The sequence below is a fragment of the Varroa destructor genome, unplaced genomic scaffold (assembly GCF_002443255.2).
Source record: "Varroa destructor unplaced genomic scaffold, Vdes_3.0 BEIS01000007.1, whole genome shotgun sequence".
NCBI classification, from domain to species: domain Eukaryota; kingdom Metazoa; phylum Arthropoda; class Arachnida; order Mesostigmata; family Varroidae; genus Varroa; species Varroa destructor.
This window is the reverse complement of record NW_019211460.1, coordinates 28,462,610-28,487,580: the sequence shown is the minus strand read 5'-3', so window position 1 is coordinate 28,487,580 and position 24,971 is coordinate 28,462,610. Positions and strand designations below refer to the sequence as shown.

Sequence of the window (24,971 nt, the reverse complement as noted above, 5' to 3'; positions counted from 1 at the left end):
TCCATAAAATTTCTGTATGCGTTACGCTGGACTTGACTGTTACGGCTGCGACCTTTGCTATGGCGAAGCTGCAGTTCGTTATAAACAACTGTAACAGATTACATCAGATTTCTTCCATTTTGTACGACAGAACGAAGCTGTCCAGTATCATTTTAAACCGAAGATATGGTAAGACTATGTTGCAAGGTGAGACTGAACTACACCGATAGATTAAGTCTTCTAATAAGTCAAATGTATATAAACGTGCTATCAGCAAATGTACTACCGTAAACTACGTTTGTACGAATGGACAAATTCGTATAAAAGTGGCAAAGTCTGTGACGAGAAAGAGAATCGCACGTTCGCTTCCAGAAACGTTTGACACTTACCTCTAACACTGCATTAATTAAAATCATTGCTTGCTTAGAGCTCACAAGGCAACATCTATGTTCATAAAGTTAATTATCCCCTTTTTGTACAGTAGATCCAGCACTTAGAAGATGATCGTAACTTTAAACGTGTACACCAACTTACTGAAGTACACTGAGGTGTACTTGTGACCCGTTTCATTTTTATTCGTTTTATACCTTGCGTTATATTTTCTATACAGTCAAATACAAACGAGCGTGTTGCTTGCAATTTTCACCGGAATCTGATCTGTAAAAAGTAATGATCTCTACAAGTTCCTCTACTGAGCGAACACATTCACGTGCCGCACTTTTGCTATAACTCATTAACTTCTATACTAACGTCCAACAATAAAATTACTCGAAAACTGCCAACAGGTCAAAGCAAAGTTGGCCAGTAAATTCAACAGGTACTATTCAAAAAGCTTCGCGTCTTTCGATCTATTATACTTGCGCATCTAGTTACTTATCCACCTTCTGAGCCCTTTGGCGCCGCAAAGATCACGCGTCTACAGATAGTTATAGCTACTGCTTCTTCTAGCCAGTTGCCAGCAGAATATACAAGCTACGAGCCAGTGCTATGGCGAGCTGCTTCAATTGCTGGTATTCATATTGTCGTCTATGTACATGGCTGTAATTGTCATAAGAGCAGCAGCTATGGAGAGACAACAGGAATCTAACAATATTCACTTGTCCATGCGTCCGCCTGTATGTATGCGCATCAATCTGCATCTTCAACGGAACATGCACTATCGTCTCTGCCCTAACTGTATAATAGGGTAATATAAAGCGCAGCCTAGATAAAGGAAAAGTCTGTGGCTCTATGCCGTTACATAGCAACTATTGTCCAACTGAACAATAGTAAGACTTTCTGAAGACGCGAAGCGAGTCCGTCAAAAGTAGCGGACACAGCGTTGGCCGACACAGGCTAAAACAAATGGTCGCAGAGTAAGCCGTGTCTGACAATCGATCATAAACACAGCGAGGCGACCACATTCGACTTGAGGTCGTTATTTAGTTAGCAGCCGTGTCTATTTTTACTCGAGACAGCTCTTCGTTGATTTTTTTCACTCAGTTACAATGGCCAAGCCACGAGCAACTGTCTTCATAAACCCCATCTACTACTAACTCTACTTATCTCACCATTTTCATGGAAACGTTCATTGATCCAGGGTCATTGAACGAGAGGTGACCGGCTGCGATGTTACCCCCTGGATACGAATGGCCGCTGTCATGCCTAGTAATGGTGCGGAAAATGATCGAAGTCCAAAATAAGGACAAGTGTTATGAGGATTAAGAGGCATGGGGTTATAGACGCTGAAACAGTTCACAATCGAAACCGCTGCGTACAGGCCAAAAATAGAGACTGCCCTTGTAGAAGGAACAAAATTTTGGGTTGTTTTTTTTCGAAGACACAGTTCAATATAACCATAAATTTGTACGTCTGTATGTACCGGAGAAAGTTCGTACGAGAGAATAGCTTGCGCTGCGTTCAAGACGATATAATTTCAAAAATGAAAATCATCATTGCAATAACAGAAGTGGCTTCGTCACTTCTTCAGTGTCATTCCGCTATGCTACTGGCGTAAGTGACACCGTTTTCAGTCATGCCAGCCCTTTTCAGCATTCTAATTTAGGCGTTTCTTAGACTGGCCCTTCTTCCCGTGAACAAATACTTCATTATCGCAGCATTGCAAACGTTTCGAATGCTTAATAAACTTCCTCGAAGGAAAACATCTAGAGAAACAGGCATCACTGGACGTATATATATAGCGGCCGTCACGCTCGAAGGATTAGTATATTTTCCTACGGCTAGTACGTAGAATATGTGCACATCTGCTAACTACAGCTGAACAAATATCATTACTTTTTAAAGGTAGACCTTTTGTACAGGTCGTTACTGGCATGACCTACGAATTGCTAATGTTCAGCTCAAGGACATGCCGACACAAATACAAGAACAAAGAAAATGGATCAACTGTGATTTATATTATTTCTAGCTGCTTTCAAAAATCATTTGAGGCCACAATTCTATCTCTATTAAACGTTTAAGTAACTATGTTAGACCTTACTGGTTGAATTCTCAAGTGGGTTACAGCCTAACAACTGTTGACAAAGCTTTTGCACAACACCGAACAAAAACTTTCCAGTAATAACATTCGATAGTTTTACGGTAGCGGCATTTCAGAACGCGCACATGACTAGTTGACATTGTCCTATAGCTGCTACGCAACTTATATGTCGGCCTATTTATAGCGTAGAATTGACTCATCACAAATTACAGATATTGATGCAAAACCGACCTATCTGGGAGTGGGAATCTGCTCTTACACGACAAAGTTCCGAACTGCAGACGACGGCTTCAGCGAGCGTAGAAGCAACTTTGAAGGAGTGAACCATTACTTTGTCTACAGTTGTTGGCCTGCCACATAGTTAGGACAGACAATATGGAGACTAGGCTATTACATACATATTAGTATAATTTAAACATCTATGCGCACCCACGAGTAAATTTGGGGTCAAGCGGTGAAATGGCGTTATAGCATTGTATAGATATATGCATGCCTACATTTATATGATTTTGTTACACCATACGATGCAGCCGTGCAGTAAATGTTTTGATTCCGATAAACCGACCGGACAGTGACATGAGCCGGACGTATGATGCACGAAGTTCTGGGACAATCGGATTAAAAATGTGCCCTGGTGGACTTCGTGTACGTCGTTTTTTACATTGAAGACATGTTCAGCATTTGGGATGCCCTTTAAACATTACGATGCTCGCTATTACTGTCGCAATACTACGAAAGTCGTTCTACTAAAACGAACGGTCCATGCTCATTATGAAAGACGTCAAAATTTGAGCATCAGCCGTGTCCTTACCGGCGCACAGAATGCAAAAACCAACTTACTAAATTGAAGGGATTGCTTATTATTACCGACCAAATCTGACTAATGTATCTCCAAAATCTGTTGAAGTGTTTTCGTCCAACAGAAAGAGAAAATATCGTAGCTCGTTTCAATTCGGTGTAAACACGATAGTTATGCAAAGCTTCTAACGCCATTGTCAAATATAAGGATATAGTTCTTGATTGTTAAAGTAAATAATTGCAGAAAGATGCCTCGCCAGGAGCTATTGAAGCCTCAGAAAAGGACTCACAAGAAAGCTCAGGTGAAGCAAATCATTGCGTGGGGAAACACTTCTATTGCTACGTGACTTGTGTACTCGGTGCCATCTTCCCTAGCGTACTGCAGGCTAGTGACTTGAGGTACTTCTTCGCTTTCAATTGAAGTCTTAGGTTTTTCATCCTGTTAATTCCAGCATAACAGGCCAAACTAACTGACAGCAATAGAAAGGTCCTTTAGACTTAATAATAACGTTAAGAAATCTAGAAAAAAGTGAGCTGTCGATCGACTTTTGATTTAGTTACGACTTAGCCGAACACGGCAGTGATGGCAGAACGGCAACTTCCGTACGGTACGACAAACTGAGAATCCTTGTGAAGGTTATCGATACGAAACTGCTTTTAAAATACTTCAGATAGCAAATTTACGATATAGATTAGTAAACACGCAAAAATGTGCAGATTTTTAGGTATTAAGAAAGTGTTGGCTAATGCGCGCACGCTACGGCTTCCATCAAAATGAATCTTTCGTTGACATTAAAGTCTCTTGCGACGTGGGAAAAGTTTGATAACTTCTGAAGCACGCATCGCTAGCATATGAACTTCGGCTGGGAGATACTTAGTCTTCTAAGGACTTGTGAGAAAAACTGCTTGAGTTTAATACCGGAGAAATTAGTTTAAAAGAAAAAATACCCTTTAGCTTGAAAAATTAACGTTTAGTGTTCAAGTTTTTGTTTACTGAAGGTGAAAGCGTCGCGTAAATTCATCGAAAATTGGTGAAGACATTAGACAAAGAGGTCTTGAGCGAAAGCACAGTACGTCAATGATTCAAACCTGTTCAAAATGAAGATTAATGTGTTCAAGACCAACGAGATGGTCACCAGACGTCGGGACGCGAAAGACAAAAACGCATTACCGCAATCGAGGTTTTTCACGAAAGAAATGCAAAACTTAAAGTATGAGGGCTTTGTCGGCCGAAATTGGCATTTCACATGTAACGCTTGCAAAATTATGATTTAGATATTGAAAACGTACAATCTAGGTGGAAGATTAATGTAGATTAGTTGGAAATACGTGCGATACAGTTCACGTGCAATTTTAGGAACTTTGACCAACAAAATAACGTCTGGAGCTTAGGGTCGCTATAGACGAGGCGTATATTCAATCCTCACCGCCGGCCGGAAAAAGGCCAGGCGAGAATGTGGCGTCGCTCTGCAAAGAGCTCAATTGAGTTCAATGGTAATGCTGAGTAGGTTCGGACATAAGGTTGTGGTCGTACTCGCGATGGCCATCAGAGGCATTTGCTACTATGAGATAAATACCAAAAATAAAACAACTAACGTTGCTCAAGACTTATGGATCGTTGATATAGCTGTATAATTGCTTGATGAAGACACCAAGCCTTATCCCCATGCTTCAGTTACTCCTATTAATAGAAAATATCTAATACTGACTTGAAATGTCGCGGTGACTGACTAGATTCTAGAGTTTACCTGTCCATTTCATTGTTAACGAACTATTATCATACGACAAGTGTTCTTAGTGGATTCATATATTTTAATAAGCGTTCAAAGTCAAATAAAAGCTTTCCCCTTGTTTGATCCACGTTCGTTTATAGAAGCGACATAAGAGAAAGCTTCTATTACGTGTTTGCTAACTAAAGATCGCTGCCTCTGTTCATTATCGAACCGGGCTCATATCATGCCGCGTGTTCGCTATTTAGATATCGCATCGATCAAGGATTCACTAAATTAAGCCTTGTACAGGTTTTTGTTGCAGGTATGTACAATGTGGAACAGTTAAACCTGGGAAATCTAAAAGCGGGAGACTGCTTCAAATTCAAGTGCGTTTGAAAAGCATATATATATATATTAGTAGATAAAATATTTTTCCTTACACGCTTCGCTGCTTCTCGTGTTTATTTGAAAGAATACCTTACAAATTTGATGAAGCTTTTTCCAAATAACTACCCTAATTCTGCTAGGCAATAGGCCACTAACTTTTACAGTTGTAGCTTTCGTGCTAGGTGAGAAATGCAGGTTTCAGCCTCGTTGCATCGAGCTGATAATTGAATAGATTAATATATTTGTTTCTGTGTGGGTGGTATGTATCGCGCAGTGAAACTTGTAATTATCTTTCGGTTAGCGTTTTCAACATTGCTACCTGAAGGCATTATTTCCCACAGCCCTATTTCATCAAATCGCCTTTTCTACTGGGCGGATCAGTATTACCATGCGGGTTATAGTAAACTATTCTCCGCAGAATGTCTCTGGTGTTTCCTGCTGCTGTTTTTCGGATTTCTGAGGTCCAGCCTCACTTATTCCTACTCCGCCGCCGTTAGCCGGTACCTCAGTAAGAAAGTATCGAATGAGTTTGAAGGCGTTTGTCTCTGACGATCTTTATTAACAATCTTTCATGTATTGTAACGAACACTACCTTCAGATCCCAACGCAAAGGGCAAGCTTTTTCCGTACATCCGTCTGTTCCTCACCGTGATTGCGTCCAAGATTACGGTTTTCTGCCGCGAAATTTTAATAACGAATCTAATGTGCCTTGACCCGAATCCGATATAATATTTTCATGTTTATAACAAATAACTTAATCGACTTATTCAACATTCGGTGCCGTATAACTAGAGTACGTGGCTGTCGGATACAATTTTCGTGTGCGTATTTCGCTTTTTTAATTGACGTCCGTTACGCAGAACACCCTCGCACATTTTCCTCCAGACGACAGAGGTCTGCGTAACGCTTACTGAAGCCATCGTTACCAAAAAAAGTAGTAATTTGATTAGTTCGGGATACATACAGAGTTTGTGGTTTTTGACGCTAGACTTCTGATAAAATTGTTTGTCTACTGGCGGTTCTCAAGTGAGCAACCCTCCTACTAACAATGTCGCAATTCCTGCAATGCAGTATCACTTGCTAGACTGACAAACTATTATAATTCCCCTTCGCTTCTTGCTAATAAATATGTTTCGAATTTTACATCTACGTTAGTATTGCATAAGACGGATGACATTTAAAGCGAAACAGCTTTCCAAGCTTTGAGATTCTTCAGTTTCAGTTAGTAAACGGATTGTTATTGAAACGTCATGCAGACCACTACTTAATGTAGCGTTACGGAGTCATAACACAAGGCCTTCAAATGTGTCCCTATGACAATGTGGCACATTAATTATATATTTTCTTACCCCCATATACCTTCTGGAGGCAGCACGCGAACCCCTCACTGAAAAGATACCTTTTTTGTGATCAAATTCATATTCACTTGGTATCATTCGCCTCTGTGCTTTTGATAAGCTCAAATATTAGCCCGCTATAAAATAATCGTCCGCCAACAGATTGTTACCCTCAGAAAAAATTTTATAGATTTCGTCAAGAATACGTTCGTGCCGTCGTCTGGATCCGATCACGTGATCATGGCCGACATAAGCTATGGTACTAACTACGCTACTACTTCCGCCATAAGTCCAGCCTGCTCACGGGCTCTGTTTTCACACCATATATAAGCTTCGCGTTTACTTTAGGTGCGTTTTTGAAGAAAAGCTGGAAACCAGTGATTGGAATCATTGAGCGACTACCTATACGAAGTTTAACAGAACAACATGGCGGTCGGTATAATTAGCCAATGTGTGTGTATGTATGCACAGTGACTAAATAATAAAAGCTACAAAGAACTGCTATCTATTTGGGAAAACCGTGAGCCAGCTCAATTTTGTTGCCCAGTTTAGTCTACCCCTGCAGAAAAACGTACACGTCTACATTGCGGCCATGGCTTAACTTTGGGTTTTTTCGAACTCGACATTAAAAGTTTTTTGTATTAATGGAAGGGAGAAATTGGCACGTTTCTTCTATAAAATATGCTACATGCATGAATCCCTAAAAATTGTTAAAGGCAAAGCTAAAGAATGATGCATTCTATTTAAAAAAGAGATAACTGCGCTCTATAATTAGCCATAACTCGGGTGACGTAACGACTTTTACGTTATTGACAGCAAGGCTTTGTATTGCGTAGAAACCTCCAAATATGAGCACAGCCTTTGTTACCAATAGCAGTGTCTACTGGGATAAGGTTCGTCTCTAGAGAATGAAATAGATAGACCTTTTTTTTTGAATATGGCCGCCGTTGGAAACGTAGAATGGGTATAAAAAAAAATAGATGAAGCAGCAGCGAGTAAGGGCTCTCCTAGCAACTGCTTCATGCTGCCTCCGACCAACGAGAATGTTATGTCGTGACTTTTATATAAAGAGTATGATCTAATTCAAGTTACTTTTGTTTAACGAAATTATCTCTACAGATAAGCGTAGATGAACAACACTATTAGAAGCAATTCTCATTCAAAAAACGACGGAAATTATAAGCAACATAGAGACGGCCATCTGTTTAGATAGGGTTCCTTCCATACCCCTATATATGGATAGATAAGGTTATATCTTTTCAGAGCAATACGGGACTTCAGATGGGATCTTCAGTTTCACCCTCAACATTACTCCATCAGATTAATACCTGTTATGTTCTCTGCTATGTTGGTCAATATATAGATAGTAAGGATGGCTTTTTCTGGAAGAATCATATTATATGGTCGCCAAAATACTAGGTAAAGATGCTTCCGTGTGAACAACTGATCTTGGCCAAGATTATTATTGAAGGATCAAGAGTAGCTTACGGATTTGCCCAACATTGTAGTAGAAGTTTTTGCAATATGGATTCATTATAAGTTAAAATAAAGTTCGATATGAAGTTGGCTGTTAGGGCAAACGGCGTAACTTATGATCTATAGCGAATAAAATTTTGATTTTGTATGCGTGTCCAGACTATCCTAAAAGCAGCTTTAACGATTGTCCTGGTTTTTGACCTTGCAGACTGAGCCTGATAAGAAAAAAAGGCTACAAAAAAAAACTATGTGTCTGGTAAACATCAAGTTTATGCTGAACGTAAAAAAAGCTCTTTCGTAGAATATAAAGTATGTAAACTAGTCTACTTCGCTACTACTATACATGTCAAACGGTATCTACCGTTGGGGCAAAAAAATACGATTTTACCTAGACATCTCCCTGTTTTATTTACTAAAATTGCAGTATCCTTAATTGAGATTGCTCGAACTACTGCATATTGGTATACGATTAAGTTCATAAGCTAAGACTATCACGAGGTATGTTACGGCAAATGCTTCAAAGAACTGGCAAGTAAATCCAGAATGATGAACTGTATTTTCTAATGATTTCATTAATGGGAAAGTAAAATGAAAATCATATAATCTTTTTTAACTCAGATACCTTTATCAACTACGGCTTTTTCCCCAAGGTCGTTCATTCACTAGTCATAAAAGAGCATGGGAAGTTTTATATTTGTTTAGCATCTTTACATATTATTATTTATACGTGAATTAGTCCTCGGAATCGTCGATGTTTAGGTTCAGCCTAGCCGAAAAGCGTCTCACTGGATTTACTTAAGGTTTTTTTTCCAACAAACCTATGGAACAGTACGATAACCATACGAACGGCTTTAGCCTTAATAGTAACACCTTATTTTTGTTCTTAATTTTCCTTGACGTCCCACTGTCCCAATTATTAATGTTTGGTAATAATTTTCGCCCACGCTGAAATTCAAACTGGTCTGGCAGCGTATTGTTTATCTATAGATATTACGGCAACGCATTCAGATACACGCATTAGCCACTCATACCACGTTGCCATCTTCATCGAAGGGTTGCCAACAAGAAAATGGACATGGTTTATGGCAAGCAACGACAACTGGCAGAAGCATGAGACAACTAGGTTGGGTGAGTTTGCCTCGTTCTCTGGAACTTCAATCGGCCTACAACGAAAATTAGTTTCGGTTCAGAAAACGGTATTATTGAATTTATACTCAAGTGGGTTTTTTTTTTCTGTTGCTACACTCCTCTATTAGAATGAGAAGCTACCACTCAGCAACAAATTGCGCAATACCTAATCGCTAAGAGAATTCGCAGCGAAGTAGAGCGTATCGCCGTCTGCAGTGTAACGCACGAGTTTTTTACACAGAACGACCCGGGCCATAAAGCGTTGATGTCGTTTTAGTGCTTCCGCTTGGCGTTCTCACTAGATGGAGTAGAGACAGAAAAAGAGACAATTTCCAATTCAACGAGCGAACTAGGCTCTGTAACTGCAAAAGCAGCTAAACACAAAAGCACGTACACAGAAGTACCCATAGGGTGGTTTAAACCCGACAATTTTAGGACAAAGTCAGTTTTTCGGTTCTGGCCAGCAAGTGAATAGGCAAAGCCATTCGAATATCTTCCTGCAAGGGAGTTTACTGAGCTCAATCGGCAGTTGCTCCTGCAACTTTTCCCTTTGCTATATACAACATTTAATGCAAGCGGCAGTCAAAGCAATCGACCAGCAGGACCATATCGCTTACGCAATTATTAAAAGGTGAAAACTGAAGATATGTAACCCGCAGGTGCCAGGCCTACTCGAATGTTCAGGATCAACGTTCCCTGCAGGGTATGAGAAAGAGCACATAAAGCAACACATATTTACAACGAAGGACTACCAGGCGTCCCAATAAAGATGGCAGAAACAGCGACAGTACGCGTAGCGGGAGTAGTAACGGCGATAAGACAATGTGATCGCCGGTACGTATTAAGGCGGCTCGCAGGCATAGTTCATGAATGAAACGTTAAACTGTTGTCTTTTTGTCATTGAGTGCCTATAGGTCTACCAGACCGAAGATGAAAGGATCTCACATAGGAATAATAGATATTCAAACCCACACTGGATCTTCGTTCTAATACACAATCACTTTTAATAACTATAAACACCCAGGCTTAACTGTTCATTTGTACCTTTCTAACAAGCATCAACTTTATATTGAGCAGTGAGCACTGCCCTACTACTTTTCCAGTGAAATCTAATCCGAGGTCGAACTTGCTCTGAATTAAGGATAAATTTAGTTCGTGCATTTTGATACTTCTTGTACCATTTTGCTTATCTCGTCACGATGACCCTTATGGTCAATGAGGCTATGCTGTGTCAACCCGTTTCATTGCTATCTATTCCATTGTATGAGTTCAGTAATCGTTTTAGCTTGGTGTTCCGTCATTTTTTTGACAAAACGATGCTTTTATTAGCTTACTACTTTGCAGCGATCAGCCCATTCACCTCTATCGCAGCCGTCCCGTTAATAACGTAATTATTCCACAGTCTCGAAAGGGCACTTCGACGCCCCTTCGACGCCCGACGCTTTAAAAGCCCTGGCTTGTGAAGGTACAAATTTTAGTAAATACTAGAGCCCTTTAGTGGGAAAATACCGTATTCGACTTTATGGCAAAAACGGATACGATTGATCTATTTAGAAGATTTACCTCTTTTGTTTTCGAGAGCAGTTATTTTTACCTAGTTTACGTTCGGGTTTACAGCATAAATCGCATTTTCCCACCCTTAATACGGTCCCCTTAAGCCCCCCGATCTGCAAGGAAAATTATCGCAGTTCGTTAAAGCCATTTTTGAACTGGTCCGTCCATATTTACACAGCACATGTACGTGCAAACTCCTGTTCGATTAGGAGTGCAGCGCCGTGATAATAAGTCAAGCCGTTGAACTTTTTGCTAAGAAACGTAACGCAGTAGTGCTTATTGCACAGATGTATCCTCTATCCACTCTGAGATTGGATGATACTGCTAGAGTCATTTGGACTTGGGCCTATAGGACATTTACAGCGTACTAAACCTGATAAATTCTGTTCGAAATACAAACCTATAATTCTCTGTCATCTCTGTCATTTCTATATACATTTTTACTAAGTTAAGAATTCAAACATTATCCCTATTCCAGAGATCGGTGTAACCGAATAGAATTGCCAGCTACTCCAATCGAAAGTACGACTCTGACAAAACGATCAGTATCCACCTGCGTACGCGAAATCCTTTCACAGCAAATGTCTTAAGCCGCAAGAGAAACAAGTCCATAATGTTACGAATTTTAACCCATATGAACTTTCTCATTTCTTGCTTGTACCTCTGAGTTTGTTTCCATTTTTTTATTAAACTTCTAAAAGTGTGAACAGTTATCTATAGCAAAACATTTGAAAAGTCAAGCAGCTTTCAAAAAGGTAGAGCGAAGTGCTAGAGAGCAGTTATTTAGAAAGTTGACGAAACTTTATGAGATACCTTACCTTTTAAACACTTGATTTGATGCTTAAATGTAAGGCAGGTAGTTTAATGTTTTGGCGATTTAAGATAACGTGTTTGCTTATCAAACTAGAAGAATATGTAGTGTGCTCTAGGTGCGAAAGAAGGCCTAGATACACTTTGTCTCATACTGGAAGAGGCCAGCCCTTTAGCGGAATGTTTAAAGCGCAAGTATCGCATAAACTACGAACTCGAACCATTTATTTTAGATAGTTCAACTTCTTCAGACGTCCTAAGATTGCAGTAACTTGTCCAACACTTTGAACATTCAATGTATAGATCAACATATGGTCGTCTATACAACTCGTTCTGATTAGTCGTTAAGGATAGAAATAAATAGCACTCACTTTTTATTCTTCGGTTGCTTCTTCACGTTGGTCTGTTGTTTCGAGCTGTTGTTAGATGCGTTGGAAAAATTGCTAGTCGCCTGCTGACGATCTCCTACGGCCCTTATGCCGGCTGCATCTTCCGGGCCTTCCCAAGCGAGGTCGGCTCTGCGCTCGCCGACGAGGTCTCCGCGCCGCTTCCGCACCCGAATAGGCGTTGATTGTTGGTGACCGTGGCAGATGACCGCGCCCATACCGCTCTCGCAGAGATTCTGCCTTTTTTTGCGTTAACCGGAGCCGTATCTGCCAGGTCTACTGACGGTGCAGTTGTTAACGCAGTGGCACCCTAGCGTCAAGAGGTCACTCGTCGATAGCGGGCAAGCAGGGCATGGCAGAATAATGACGGTCGTACAGCGCGTCGCATTGGAAGAGCAAAGCGAGGCGATGGCTGAACTTATGCAATTGTACCCTTAATGAACAGTTATCGTCATCGGTCATTCAACGTCAATCGGGCTACACGCTACTTTTTGGCACCGGCTTTATCCTTCCGGAAGAGCTTCTAATTTTGCGATTCCATCTTATCTTGATACAACACTTTGTCGTCGCAAAAATAACGACGTCTCCGTTTCTCTTTGGATTGATCGTCAGAATCACCGCACAGTCCGCTTAGCTGATGGCTGATATTTATACTGCTGTTGTCTCGTTTCTGGCCCTTATTCTGCTGATTTATGGCATCGTAAAAAGGAGAGCCACTTCGCAGCTACGAAGTTGGACCTGGAATTTTGTGGCTTTTGCCTCACAGATACTGCACGGGTATGTTGAATTGGTGCGTGAATTCGCGCTATTGGCGACGCAGAAACCGTCGCGATTCAGACAAGAGTCAGGAGCTGCGCGCAGAAGCTGATGCCAGCCACACTGGTAGGCTGTACAGTCGCTTAATATTTATTCCAGATGAAGACACTGAACTGTAATAGTGTAACAATAAAAGAAATAACATTTAGAAGACGAATAGCTAGGAAAGGCCCAACGTATTTCTAAGCACTAAGCATATCAAGTGTAGCAAACCTGTACGTATAAGCTTCCAAAGGATATATTGATGGCTGCAGGTAGTTTAACTAGTATAGTTACTATGCTAGTTATACTACCTATTACTATTCAATCCTATACTAGGCTAAGCTCATGTATAGGATTGAATTCGTTGACTTGGGAGAAAATTTTTGAACAACGTCATTAAAGTTCGGGCGACTACCTATAACGTATTGCTTAGAAAAGAATTCTGTAGTTTATAAGAAAAAAAAATTGATACAGAGAGCTTTAGCACGTATAAGTCTACCTTAGTCTTCTTTCTACAAAAGAGCTTTTTCTTCCTGGAAAAAACGTTTGGTTGCCTAATGCTATTAGTGAATTTGCTTCGAGTATATTCAGTTTTCATCACTTTGAATAGGCTTACACTGTTATTATGCCTATGGACGCCTTTCGCCGAAAGTTGCCAAAAAGAAAAATACAACCATTTAGATAATATAGGAGTCTATTCAGGGTAGGAATGTCGGCCTATGATGCTCTGACGAAGAGAACGAAAACTAATATTAAAAAGACAAATCCGTATTTCGAGCCTAAGCCGATTATCCTGCATCGTTCTTCGTACAGAAGATACTTATGAAAAATCGGCTGTACTTGAGACTGACTACGTTAGTGAATCGTTCCAACTCATCCGAAAGTGACAATAGATTTTAACACACTTTGTGGCTACATTTTCATTTGAAGTTTTTTCGCCTGTACCATTAGCTACCTAATTTCTATGGTTGCGGTTATATTTACAGGTTAATAACTGACAATTAAAAAAAAAAAAACAAAACTGTACTTTCCTACTTTCGTGGACTTTGCTGTGTAAATATTTTGTTTCGTTTTTCTATAGCTTCATTTCCTGTCTCGAACATTCAAAAAGCTTGACTCCAACACACTAGCTTGGTTCCGTTTGACCGTGTGTCCTATAAGTTGGATGCTTAATACACGTCGGATAGGAACGATGGCAGTCGCATTTACGTCACGGGCGGTCTCCGCCGTGCTCCCGTCGTTAGCACTTTTTGCAGTCTTGAACTTTCCTTGTGTGAAAACAATCGTTGTAACTGGGGCCCGGGAGCTATTCGTCGGTTAGATATGGAAACGGGGTGAAGATAGTTGGGTAGAAATAGGGCTTAGCGGCTCTCTACAGCGAAAAAATAAGTCAGTACAAAGACTGGCAGGTTCGTGGTAGCCTCAGGGGACCGCTCATCAGTGCCCGAGTTCCCTGCCGTTCCTGTACTCAGAGCTGCGCTTTGCAGAACGCTCCTTTAGCCAGCAGCGTCCGTTACATCTTAAACAGGACGCAAAGCACGGAAACCTGCCGAACTACCGTTGTTTAACGAAAATTCTAAGCAAGCAGCAACAGCGAGAAACTCCGGTCAAGTCAAGGCTATGGCCGAGACGCGGTGGGGGGACATGCTAAGACAGCATTGCACTGGCGTATGGTGTAACACATGGCTGCACGACCCCTATTAGCTTTGAAGTGCAGTGTCTGGACGGAGGCGTCAACAGAACTGGACGAACACTTGCTTATTGCAAGGGTAATCACAGTACACCAATCTTGTACCACTTTCTCAGATTGAGAGAACCACAAATGCGTCTGATCGGCTACTCTCAACAAGCGAAACATATCCGCGTCTTAAACTTGTTCTTAGACTTGGGTCGTAACCGTTCTGTGACCTGATGCAGCATTCTAACCAACACACATCAAAACATGCTACACACAGAAAGAGTCGCTGTTGTAGAGAGCACTCAATGGCGGATACAATAGTGTACAGGATAATACGGTATCTTGCAGGGTATAAAAAGTCGTATCACTGAATTGTGTTTTGCTCGAACGCACAATTATGTACAAACCGATAAGCCGAGATCTTTTTTGGCTTGCTGAGAAGCTATCTGCGCTTGTCGTTTAACGCTACACGCTTTGGATTGAAATAATATTAGAGCTAGGTCTGAACCTAAGCCCAAAATTATGGGGTACAGAGTTCAGTGGGTGGGGACAGCAGTAAAGTCTAGTGTGTGCAGAAAGCAACCTCCCAAAGAATCCTCGGCAGTAATATTCAATAATGCAGCTTATGGCATTTTAATTCTAAGTTCGTCATTGGAAAAATCGTATTGTAGAGCTTTATAATGACATGTATAGTGGCCTTGTAAGCAGGCGCTTTCATCTCGATATACAAAACACCACCACATCATGTAATAGCTCGATGCGAAAATTTTACTTCGTGCCTCATTCATGCGTTACGAAAAATGTTTCCCTTTCTCGATCGGTCCTTCGATCAAATATCTAGCCATCACATGTGACATACAGCGGTGGAACGCGGAAAAGATAGCTTCCTGTTTGATTTAACGCATGATGCACTGAGCGAAGATTTCTGAAACGCCTTTTCAATGGTTCTTTACGGGAACGTAACATATTTTTCTTAATGTCGTCGATTAAACAGCAATAACTTTGTAGCGTTTCAATATGTAGGAGCAAATATGTTTTCAACGAATGTTGAATTTGCATGGTGGTTCGTTATGTTAGCGTTGCTATTGAAACTGCTCCTTCGTTCTACTAACAACAAACCTGCCTGCACGCAAAATTATGGAAATCATTTTCTTGTAGTAATTGCTCCATAAATAAACGGGCCTTACAAATAACCTTTGAGTATTGAAGTTCTTTGGGAATTTCAGAAGCACATTTGGATGTCGGAATAATAATGAAAGAGTCGTTAATTGTTCATTTTGCGAATCTAATGTTACTTGGTACGTAATGATAGCAACATTTAATTTATCGATTCTTTGTCTGTTTTTCTATAAATTCTTCGAAATGATGCCGTTCACTATTGATGTTTTCTAAATTACGCAGCTTGTGACAGCATCCATCCATGTGGGTGCTCAATCAATGCATACATTTTAATGCTTGTCAGGAGACAAGCCGTATTTTGCAGTAAGCCTGAGTGTGGTGTAAGGTACGATTCCTTCACAATTGTTTTTTAGTGAGCCAGATCTGTTACTCTACACTGTAGTAAAATAAGCTTTAGTTCCTAACATAAATTGTGTATCTGAGCATGGCAAAGGAAACGGAAGGTCGGAACACCTAAGGTTCAATACGCAGGTGCTGTTTCCGGGCTGATCAGCTCCTTGTTTTACAGGCATCCCATCAAATCAGCACGACACGAACCGTGTATCGATGCCCGTGCTCGACCCCGGACCACCGCAACATGTTCCTAAGCTTAGAAAGCGAATACTTTACTTTACCCACGATGCCTTCAACCATCTACGATATTGTCTGTATCATAATAATAGGTATATAGGCAAACTATAATAGTTATGTTAGTGCTTTCGCTTGACTAGCGTGTCTTCGTATCTTGTACTAAATGTCAAAGTATTGGAGTTTTCCATCTAATAGGTACCCATGCTCATCTCCCTCGTAAATTCCCCTACGCTGCTCGACGGCGACACCGGAAGATAGTAGCATTTGTGTGAGTAGGCCAAGCCTCAACTAGAGCTCCGCCTAAACAGCATTTCAGGACTCGATACGACTCCGTCGAAAACGAGACTGATTACAAATGAACCGATCCAGTGAACTTTCTAAGATACAAAAACACGCGTCGTCGCAATGAAAACTTCCAAAGTGCAGGCTATGAGAACGGCTTCGGAACTGAAAAACAGGCTAACCGCTAAAGGGCGGCAGCGAAGGGGAACGTACGTGGAAAGCGTTAAAGGGCTGTTAACGTCGATAATCATTCTTAGTGGTTCGCCTATTTGCAACAAGCTTTTAAGCATGTTGCCTGTACGGAGGGCAACAAGTGCGGACTAAAGGGAACGCTTCAACAAGTTAAACTAGGGGTATCATGGGGTAGTTGCTAGCAACAAAGTACAACAATCAGTGTGCTTCACGTCTTCAATGATCATTGTAGTAATACTGTAATGATGATAATAAAAGCCAGTGTTTGTTTTCGTACTCTCTAATATTATCAAACACGCATGATAATAGACCCGTAGTTCTGTCAAATGGTTGCACAAAGCTCTTCACAAGTCCCGTTTGGTGGGGGGCGCTACCCTACCTAGCAGATCATATACGTAGTATAACCAATATGAAACCTAGAGGAAAGGTCTGCTTTTTGTGCAACGACGGTCCCATAAAGATAAAACTACGCCATCATTTGCTGCTGACGGTGCTTGCTTGCCATGCAAAATGAATAGTCTCGTATAGTTTAGCGGTTCTATATACAGAGAGTATGAATTTATGCATGGAAGTGAGGTTAGAACTACTACGAGTAGCCATATATAAGCAATAGTCAGTGTCCATATGCCGTACAGGTAATGAAATGGTATACATCATGAATGGATTAAGGTATCAACTGCATGTTGTCTGCCACTAAACGATATATATATATATATATATACACCTAGAGATTATGTCCAGGTTGCTACGCGTACAACATTTACAGGAAGCGAAATATCCTGTATAAAATTTTATCGCTGTCTCTATATATAATAGAAGACTGGCAACTGGTGTTTTGATGAATTATGCAGTATGGCTACGTAATTCAACTAATACATGAAGCGTCCCGCTTCATGTGATTATCGCGTTATAGGCGCACAGAAGTTCGCAATGTTTTCTTCAAGGTTTGTTTTGTTAGTTCACTTTAAAACACTTCGTAACCGCAGTACTACGTCGATGAAAGAAGTGACCTGTGATATCAAATGCGCTCACATAAAAGTACAATCATATGATTGACTTTTTTTTTTAACAAAGCAACAGACATGACTAACACATATAAGTATCATATGCAGGCGTTATATAAACAATCAACACATAAAATGTTCACGTCCCCATGAAGATTCACATGGCACATATGTAAATGAAGATCGAGGGTTATAATAAGCCCTTGAGCAAGAATGTTTTACACAAAGAGGTCTGCTGGGGGGTGATAAATTTGCTTAGGGAACGAGATTTGCATTTCTTGCCATTATTCCGTCTCGTTGAGTATTGGGATAGGAATAGGAAAATCGTGGATTAACTAGAGGCAACCATTTTTTTGCCAGGGATTGGAAAATGGTGGGTTACTGAAAAAGCCGCAGTTGGATCGCAACAGCCTCCAACGCCAAGCCGAACTTTGGAGGCGCGCAAGTTTCATTATCTGTCAGGTCGATGGCAGCCGTACTGTCTTAGACGCACAACAAAAAGAAGGAAGACTGCTGAAACGAGTAACACAAACACAGAAAGAACAACAACGTAACGAGAAAGTGCAGGGCTTTGAAAAGGTCACGTGGAGCCATTTCTATGTGTTCCCTTTGTAATGTTAAAGAAGGCGAGAAAGTGACGTAACGATGCAGAGGAATAAAGAGAGCAGAGGACGACATTAGAGGGGAAGTTCCTGACCTAGCGGACTGCAGCTATTTTGGATGGCAATAGTAAATGCGTCCTTCCCTGAACGGCCGAAACTTTTCTTTACATTTTTAGACTCTTATGCGCGCCTGCCTGCTGAACGATTGCGAGTTAAATGGCTGCATAATGGCAAAGATGCCGCGCGCCTCATTCATCGACGGAATTCCCGCGCAGTTGCTTTGTCACAAAAGCTGGTTGCCTTTGACCTTTGCCTCAGTCCTACGCCATCTTGTCTCTAGTCCGTCTTTTATCAATTGGCGTAGGATAGACGTCGAAAGGATCAAGACGAAGGGAACTATAAGAAAAATGTAGAACCTCTAACGAGAACGGTTGGGCTCCGTCCAACCAAACGAAGAGAAGAGAAGGGGAAGAGGAGAAAAGAAACAAATGAAGATATACTCTATTAGCACAAAGAAAGCAAGAAAAAAGCAATGGTATACACTAGACACAGCGTACAGAAGAGCATTTGTAGCCATCACGTGGACCAGTAGCCGATGTAGACGTTAAATATGTGTCGGATCGCAGCTATAGACTGGAAAATATCTTTGGCGTGCAGCATCCAAAAAGGACACGGTATATCTTGAAAGAACAGTTATTATATGCAAAGGATTGCAGTGCAAAAGAACTACGGTCAACTTGTTCCCTATCTCAAGCTCCATATATATATATATATATATTATTTTCTAAATCGGCCTGATATTTTTGAGAACCTGACAGAAATCTAGAAGCTTGCTAAGAAAAAAGAAAACATGGGCAAGAATAATACTTGGCGTACTTGAATGCATCAAAGTGTGCATAAAAGATGTATTATGCCATTTTCGAATTGACAAAACCGAAATTTTCCACATTCCACTTAAAAATGCAATTCTGGTCCACTTTTAGACCTAGCAGAAAAAAAAATAAATTAAATAATAAACTTTTTGTTAAGGAAATTGATTTTCTTGGTATGAGCTGAAACTAATTTGAGCCCTTTCGCAGTCAGACGACTAGAGATTATTAAAAAGATTCTCCAGCAGGGTAGCATGTACACCCGAGTTAACAGGAGTTTCTGTAACCGGGGTCAGCTTTTATCATTAAAAAATAAACAAACACTTACTAAACACGTATGCATATCGATCACGTAAAGGTAGCCTGTTCGTCTGTCGTTCTCCTTAGAATCTAATTTGTTTGTCTCTTCTGGCGAACTTCTGTCTCTGTTTATCTTTATGTCGGTATATTACAGGTGCTTTAACATGAGGAAGAACACGTTTGGCGTTCATACGAAGGGAGGCTGTTGGTTAGAAAAGGAAGGAATAAGATATTTATAGATCTATCTTTGTTGAATTTTACAGTTAACGATTTGGGTGCGTACTGTTGAGACACTTAAATGGACCAATCTGCATGAACTGTGTATGCTTATATCCACGTATACAAGCAAATGGTTGCTATTGGGACATAGCGTAGGTTTATAGTCGTCTGTCTTATATCGTGTCAATGGCTTGTCGAATAGGGTCATTGAAGCGTGGAAATAGGAAACCAGTCTACAATCTTGATTTGTAGCCGGTTGCATGATAAATCCAACGACCCTCGGTATCCCAATATTGATGTCCTGCGATACCACAGTTGACAGTAGGCCAACTTAGCCTTTCCCCTACCAAACTTGACCATCAAAAGACAATGACGCTGTGCAGTAAAGTGAGTAACGAAGCTTTTCTCCTAGAAGGCTCTCTCTCATACAGTGAAATGATTTGATGATTCTCTTTTAACCGTTAGTCACATGAGGCAACGCCTTTTAAGCTCATAGGACTTCTGAGGAGATTTGTGATAACAGAATCGTTCCGGTCGTTGAAACAACTGTAGTTTTGGCTGTGAAAACGGAAACGGCCGATTGAACGTCCTTGTTCGGGGGGGGTAACACTAAAAGACAAGAGCTTTTTGAAAAATATACTAAAAGAGAATCGAACATTTACCACTAAAACAATCATAAAATCAGATTAATTGTACCGTATTTTGTCGAACTGTTTGCACTAACATATTCTTAATAAACAATGGCACAGATAAACGAAGTTAAATAGGCGAACTGTTTTTTGTCCGCTAGTCTGCATTGTTGTTCGCCCTAAGAGCTTGCCGAGTGTGACAAAAAATTATGATGGCCGTGTTAAATTCCATAGACCCATCCAATTATTTGTTCTCCGGCCACTTTTTGCTTCCTTGACCCTTTATTTTTCTGCTTTTTCAGATATCCGGGTAGCAAAAACCTGTATAGTAACCTGTGTAGAAGCTGACATTGATTTATCTGTTCTACCATTTGGACATGATAACAGCAAAATTGGTATTTCGTGCAGGGAACACCACGAGGACGAATAAGATTCAGCTACTGGACACGCTGAGAAGATTGGTTGATATTACCGAGGTAGCGATATTTTCCAAAGCTCTGACGCTAAATGCCCCCTTTTCAGATGAAATGAATGTATGAAGAACGAAATGACAAGGAATAACCGCGCTTAATTAGGGTAGGGAGGCCTAGCCATCATTCTAATTTTACTACAAAAGTTATTGCCGCCGCAAGCTTCTGTTTAATCAACAGGCCAAATGTCATCTCATCAGCTTCCGCAGATTAAAATATAGCTTTTTATAATCAGTTAAAACGAATGGAACGATCCTATAGTCACAGCCCATTTTGCTTCCCAGCCAAGTAATAAAAAACAAATGCGAGTAATGCGACAATGGTTAAAATAGCCGGAGAGAATCGGTTGAGAATGATAGAACCGATCATACTTCTCAATTCCACCGAAAAATCTTACGGAGACTCATAGAATAACAGCTTTTTAAGAATTATGACAAAGGGGCAAACCGAACCAAAATGATAATGTTTTGGGTGCGTACTGTTGAGACACTAAACGGAGAGCCTCTTGTTTAGATAATACGCTTGATACAAATATATGATGATCGAAATGTAAAGGGAAATTAAATTGCGTATAGTTTTCCACACGATACGCGTTTGCCCCATGCGTTTCTTTGGCGGGGGTCGGGGGGGGGGGGGGGTATGTGTAATCCTCCAACGATTTAAATTTACTTTAATTAAAGGATTATAAAAGGATAACTTTATAGGTCTGTAGATGTACAACTGAGTGACGAGGCGCAATCGCTATCTGTAGCTGATACCTAGACATAGAGGGTGTATCGGCCCGCCGCGTGCCTGCGTAGCTTCGGCGTGCTAATTTATAACACGATCTACGGTGAAAGTTACGAGTTCAGATCTTATCAGTCTGTTTGTCCTTCGATGTGGAAAATATGGGCTCTTCCAACTACAATATTATGGTTTGATTTACCAACTACCTCTCAGTCATCTTACATAGCTTTGGGTGGCGGCCCAGAGGAGACGAAAAGAAAGTACCGTAAACCCAATGCATACATCAGCGTGCCTTGAGGCGCCATCATTATAAGAAGACGCACAAAGCCACCAAGTCACAAAAGGATGATGTCATCTTTACACTGGCCAATATCGTACGATATCTAACAAAAAATGCCAATCTGTATAAGGAGAAAAACGGCAAATAAATGGGTCGACTATTTATTCATTTTAGGCTTACCTCCAAGCTACTGACAACATTACCTACGCCTTCCCCGGGTTTATTTAGATTTTTCCTGAGAGCTAAAGCTGTTTGGATACTTGCATGAAAGAGAAATTTGTAAATGGCGCCTTTATTCTCTCTGAGTAGTAATATGGCGGTGGTGACCGGCCACGGCCTTTCTTAACAATGTGCGGCGGTCGCGCAAACGCCTTACGTTGACATGAGAAATACGAGGCCTATCGTGAGACCTGAACAGCGAAAGCGAGCAGCGAGACTGTGCAAGCATCCTAGCTCCAACAACGGTTGTCATTGGACCCGATCGTTCGACGTCACACTAGCGACGATAGCTCTTGCAGGGAGAGCACAGTCTTTGAGAATGGATTATCATGCAGGCACCGTCATGAATTGCGAATTCATGGCCTTTTTGCCGCTTGCTCCTGCTGGACACAGCTTACTCACTAGGGCATGAATAAGAAAAGGTGCTCGAAGTGTTCAGTTAAAGTCGTGACCGAAGTCGAGTCGACTTTGGTCCAGTTTAATGCATCTGCATCAAAGAGAACAAAAAATAAACACTCAACCAGGCTTTGACCTGCCCTCATTACTTCCATATCTCTGTTGCACTCCTACGTGTTTTCCGGGCCGATAGGCTTCTTCGAGTACAAACTGAATGAGTTCCGATACTAGGCTCCTGCTGCTGGATAAAGAACGTCGCAAAGAAATTACCCACTGCGAGCATCATCAGTATGCACAAGACCAAGGCGGGTTCTTCCGCACAGCTGAAATGCCTGTGATCAAGAAGCTCAAGGTCAAAAAGCAGTGATAAATAAGCAATGTGTTCCAACATGAACACTGAACTGGGTACAGATGTAACGGTAGCTGTGTGTATACAGTACAATAAAAATGATACAATTACTGACTGGAAAACTAATCGATGGAAGTTTGTGATGAAGTGGGCAGCATGCAGAGGTATTCAAAGTAAGCTGGCTAAATTTGCCCAAAGCGCGCTTAGCGACTACATACTTTGTCATGAGAGAGCGAAGCAGCACAAGTCGCGTATTTTGCCTAATTCCGCCCTTATGGAGATCGCTACTCGTTGTTTAATGAGCATATGTCGCTATAATTAGCAGGCAAGTATACAACGTGCAATGTGCATGCTCCCTGAAAATCCTACCGCACAGCGCTTAGGTGCAGGCATTCACAAGTACCTTCCGTTTAGATCTGAAAGAGCATGACGCGTAAGTTCGGGACCCTTTCTGGGTTTGTTTTGCGCTGTAATTAACAGAGAAAAGCTACCTGTTTCAAAACAGTAGTCTATCTTCTTCGTATACCACAATGTAGCTTTACAGGATTACGGAAATATTCTCCAACGTATGATTGTACTGATGTTTGATTGTACCTGTCTACTGGATATATCTGTGCGTTAGTCTTTAGAGAGGAACCAAGAAACGTTTTGCTTCTTAGGAATCTTAACTGGGCCATCCAATGTGCGCAAACTATGGGCTAATAGCTGAGGTCCGAACCTATATAGACGCATGGTTGGTTTCATACTGGGGGCCTGTCGTCTGAGAGAGTGCCTGACGGCAATACAAATCGTAAAACTCGAGACATAAAGAGACTCCGGTTTTGTAATTGGGCTTCTCTTTCTTCGAATGTAAGCTCTGTTTAAGGGGCTATATGCTAGCAGAAACTTGGGAGCATTTCGCAACAGCGTTCAGCAACGAGTTCGGCATATACCGTGGCTAATAAATATCTTTGCTAATATGGAAATACACATCGTTCGTTCAAAAGCACCATAACATGTTTTGACTTTTTTTGTATCCTATAGCTTCGTTTACAACCTACAAAGAACTGATAAAGACAAAAGTTATCACCTTATAGTTAGAAACACTTGCCACGTACCGGATAGATATATATCCTTCTAAAATATGTACGAATCGCTGTATACAGCTTTCTTCAGTAAGGTGTGCTTAAGGTATTCTGATGATGATAATTATGAATATCGATCGATAAGGGCTTGACAGGAAATATGGTAGTTCGGTTAATTAAAGGCACAAATCGATTAGCGTGACCTACGAGAGTTTCCTGGCCCTTCGGCCATTTGGGCAAGCAAGATTTGCCGTTTTTTGCATTAAGTATTTGCACTTGTCTTACCCATCAGCTGATTCGCATAAATATCGACGAGGCCACCTATGGCGTATCGGGCGTTGAAACGCGTTTATGTTAAATAATCGGCAATTGCACACATACAGTAATATTTATGTATAATCATAATCAAACAAACGAAGAATTTTTCCATAAGATTATAAGGCGCCGATATCGTTAACATATAAATTTGTGGACAGATTTGACCTAGGTGTATATGTGACTCCGTGTGATCTGTAACTTCCTTTGAAAACGTGAGGGCATGTATGCATAGTTGCTTGAAAATAAGCATTAGTAAGTAATCAATCACGTTGAATTCTCTGCATAACGCTACAGCCTCGCTATTCTAGCTGTTCTCGAACAAACGTCAACGGAGCTAGCAAACTTGAACAGGAACTAAAATCATCTGAAATTTTAACTTGGTGATCTCACACCAAGTACTTGAAATAACAACCGTTGACCATAACACACGCTTAATGCCTGCAAACAAACAATGAGACGTGCTTCCGGAAATTTGGGGAAAATTAGAAAATCATCTGTGGCAGATACAAAATATTCGTTATATGAAACATGATTGCTAAGAACTTTTGTTTTTCTATTAAATGATTTGAAATAGTTGTTCAACGAAATAAAAGTCTACACGCACAAGCACGATTTTTTCCAATATAGATAGTAGTTTTCACACAATTACATATTCCTTTAAGTAAAACCCGTTTTTTTTTCAAAAAACTTCAAATTTCAGAGATAAAGTGGTTCCTCCTGTTGGAAGAAATGCTTTAAGCTCTGTCACCCATAGAGGATTGATTTCGTGCTTTGGCCGAAA

General features: G+C 40.8%; 1 protein-coding gene across 4 annotated transcripts in view; it reads right to left on the bottom strand.

Annotated features, from left to right (window-relative positions):
* The window catches only part of LOC111254741 (uncharacterized), a 288,233-nt gene that overhangs the window by 207,705 nt on the left and 55,557 nt on the right, over positions 1-24,971 (bottom strand). For all 4 annotated transcript variants that reach the window (XM_086975229.1, XM_086975230.1, XM_086975228.1 and 1 more), the window contains one exon: positions 12,032-12,975. In XM_086975229.1, the coding sequence (XP_086831355.1) occupies positions 12,032-12,264 (233 nt within the window). In that variant the 5' untranslated portion in view covers positions 12,265-12,975. The remainder of the gene's footprint in view (positions 1-12,031; positions 12,976-24,971) is intronic.